Source organism: Geospiza fortis, unplaced genomic scaffold (genome assembly GCF_000277835.1).
Source record: "Geospiza fortis unplaced genomic scaffold, GeoFor_1.0 scaffold633, whole genome shotgun sequence".
In the NCBI taxonomy this organism is placed as follows: Eukaryota; Metazoa; Chordata; class Aves; order Passeriformes; family Thraupidae; genus Geospiza; species Geospiza fortis.
The window spans coordinates 611,718-614,395 of record NW_005054531.1 but is presented as its reverse complement, the minus strand read 5'-3'; the positions used below and the strand labels follow the sequence as shown (position 1 = coordinate 614,395).

The 2,678-nt window shown below is 51.8% G+C and overlaps 1 protein-coding gene across 1 annotated transcript in view; it reads right to left on the bottom strand.

The window, feature by feature from the left end:
* Positions 1-2,402, bottom strand: part of ATP2A3 (ATPase sarcoplasmic/endoplasmic reticulum Ca2+ transporting 3) — a 34,299-nt gene extending 31,897 nt beyond the window's left edge. Inside the window, exons 1-3 of the mRNA XM_031063787.1 lie at positions 2,391-2,402; positions 1,822-1,904; positions 531-635 (exon numbers count right to left, since the gene is read on the bottom strand). Coding sequence (XP_030919647.1) covers positions 531-635; positions 1,822-1,842 — 126 coding nt within the window. The 5' untranslated portion in view covers positions 1,843-1,904; positions 2,391-2,402. The remainder of the gene's footprint in view (positions 1-530; positions 636-1,821; positions 1,905-2,390) is intronic.
* Between the last annotated feature and the right edge of the window lie 276 nt (positions 2,403-2,678).

Sequence of the window (2,678 nt, the reverse complement as noted above, 5' to 3'; positions counted from 1 at the left end):
CAGGTCCTGGACATTGCCTGGACCTTTGGGGCTGATCATCTCATTCTTGGTTTGAGAAGCAGTGTGTCCCAACCAAATGCATTTTTCCCCATCCAGCAACCTCACCTCAGATCAAGCTGCAGAGAAATCAATGGCTTTATAATGAATAGGTGGAAAAGAGGAGCATCACTGGCTGAAACCATCACTGGCTGATTCCCCAGGAGGGACACAGTGAGATGAGGGGCAGCAGCCACTGTGGCTGTCTGGTGGACAGAGCAAAGACTTTCCCTTGGAAAAAGGATTTGGCCCTGGCCAGGAGACAAGCAGTTTTTGCCTGGATAAGTGTAAGATTAGCTCCAACCTGCAAGAATTGCCAAAGAAAGACTGAAAGAACCAGCCAAGAGGCAACCGTATGTGCAGGACATGGGGAAGCATGGCCAACATGAAAACTGAACCTTTGGAAAAGGAGTTTCCAAGGGCACAAAGCAACCAGACCTTTAGCTGAAGGCTCTGAGCCTCGTGGAGCAGACCTGGGGGCAGCTGTGCCTCACCTGCCACACCCCCACCACAGCGTTGGCAATCAGGATCATGATAATGACAATGGGCTCCACAAACGCCGTCGTGGTCTCCTCCCCTTCCTCAAACCAGGCCAGGATCTGGTGGCAAGAGAGAAGAAGGAGCACAATGTGGTTCAAACCAGAGCAGCAACATCTTAAGAGGGATGATGGACACAAGAGCCAAGCCACAGGTGGTTATTTGCTGGAGAGGGAGCAACCTGGAGGTGGCCAGACCCACATGGCTTGGTCAAAGAGTGGAATTGCCATGTCCCACTGCTGGAGCCTCCACTGCTCTGCTGGGATAAGCTGAAGCACGGAACAAGTGGGGCTGGAGCAGCCATGCAATGCCTGAATGAGTGTCTGCAGCAGGAAAGCCTCTCCCTTTGTTCAGTGCTCCTGTGGGGACACCATGGCCATGAGCTGATGAATGCAGAGACCAGGCAGCACTGCAGCCCCTCCTGGGCAGCAGCTCAGTGATGCAACAGGAATAACCAGTGCAGTAAGAGCAGCTCTGCAGAGCAGGGACTGACCCTGTGGCTTCCACCACCCTGAGCCCCCCTCTCCATCCCAAAAGGCCTCCTACCATAGCACAGATGAAGCACACACACAAATGTTTCCACTCCATTTAACTGCTCATCGATCTGCACTGTGTCAACACAGCAGCACTTCTCTGCTCTGTCACAGAGGCACTGGCACAAGGACCTGACCTCTGGCACAGGGCTTCACACCTGCTGTACCTGCATTCACTCCATTGCATGCTGTTTTGGGAATGTATTAAACCCCACAGGGGACCAGCCTTCCCCCTTATCTACCCACGGGTCACACCCTAAAGGAAGAGACAGGAGTCTCAGCTTTGCCATCCTGCTGCCAAACACACTGACTTACACTCAGAAAAACCCCAATTGCTCTCCAGCACCTTGGTGGGAAACATCTCGTCATGCAGAGATGCTCCCAAGGCAGATTGTGGGCAAAACTGCACTGACAGCTCAGTCCTGGGGCACAGCAAACCAGGCTGAAATCATCAGCCTGGAACAGCCCCCTGTAAATAGAAGGCAGCCCAGGGAGCTCTTTGATATCACTTTTGGTGCTTTTTGATCAGAATTAACGAAAAATCCTCCAGTCCGATCTTTAAGCAATGCAGTGATGTTCCCACCATGCCCTACAAACCACTGCTCTGCTGCTGCAGCTCCTTCATCCCACAGGCACCTGCCCTCCTTTGCTCTTTGCACGTCACCTGAGGCTGTGTGTGCCCCAGAAGGTGCCACCCCAAGCTCTGGGTACTCACAAAGGACAGAAAAGCTGCCATCAAAAGGATGCGGACGAGAAGGTCTTCAAACTGCTCCAGTACCAGCTCCCAGAGGGACTTTCCTGGTGGGAAAACATGAAGCCAAGCACAATCAGTGCTCAAAAAAATCCCCAGAGGACAGGCAGGCCACTGAGGCCCTAAGACCCACAGAACCACATCCCTGCTTGCTTCAGGGGTCCCCCTTGGCCGTGGGCATTGGTGAGGACATGCAGCACTGCAGTGGGGGCTTCTCTCTAAAATGAAATGCTTCCATTTCTGGCCCCAAGAGATGGAAACAAAAGTGAGTTGGGGGGAGCAAACTTGGGGTAAATGACTTCATTACCTGCTTTTACTGGGTCTGGTTTTAAAAATCCTCTGTGTTTCTATCCACAGAAGTAGCCTCACCACCACAAGGAAGCTCTACTGTCAGCCCAGCTTTCTCTGGGCTCAGATTAAAAGACCAAGATTAAAATCAAGATTAAAAGACCCCAGAGATTCCCTCTTCCTTGTCCCCAGCACACTCCACCCACACTCAAGGCATGCACTGCCACCTCCAGCCCAGGACTTACCTTCTTCTGCAGGGAGCTCTGTGGGTTTTCATCAACAGCCCAAGGAGCACAATACAGCAACAAATGATAAAAATAAAAAGACCATTAGTGATTTGGGCCCAGACTAGCAATCCCTTCCCTTATGCCTCACTCAGCACCCCAAAATGCAATTTTTTCTGCACAAATTCCCACATCAAGGCAGCTTGTCCTCAAACTTCTCAGTCCAACACCAAGTGAGCAGCCCTGGAAATTTCGTTTCCCTGCTCAAGTGGCTCGGGCAGCATTTATTCCTACACTCAGCCTGCCTAA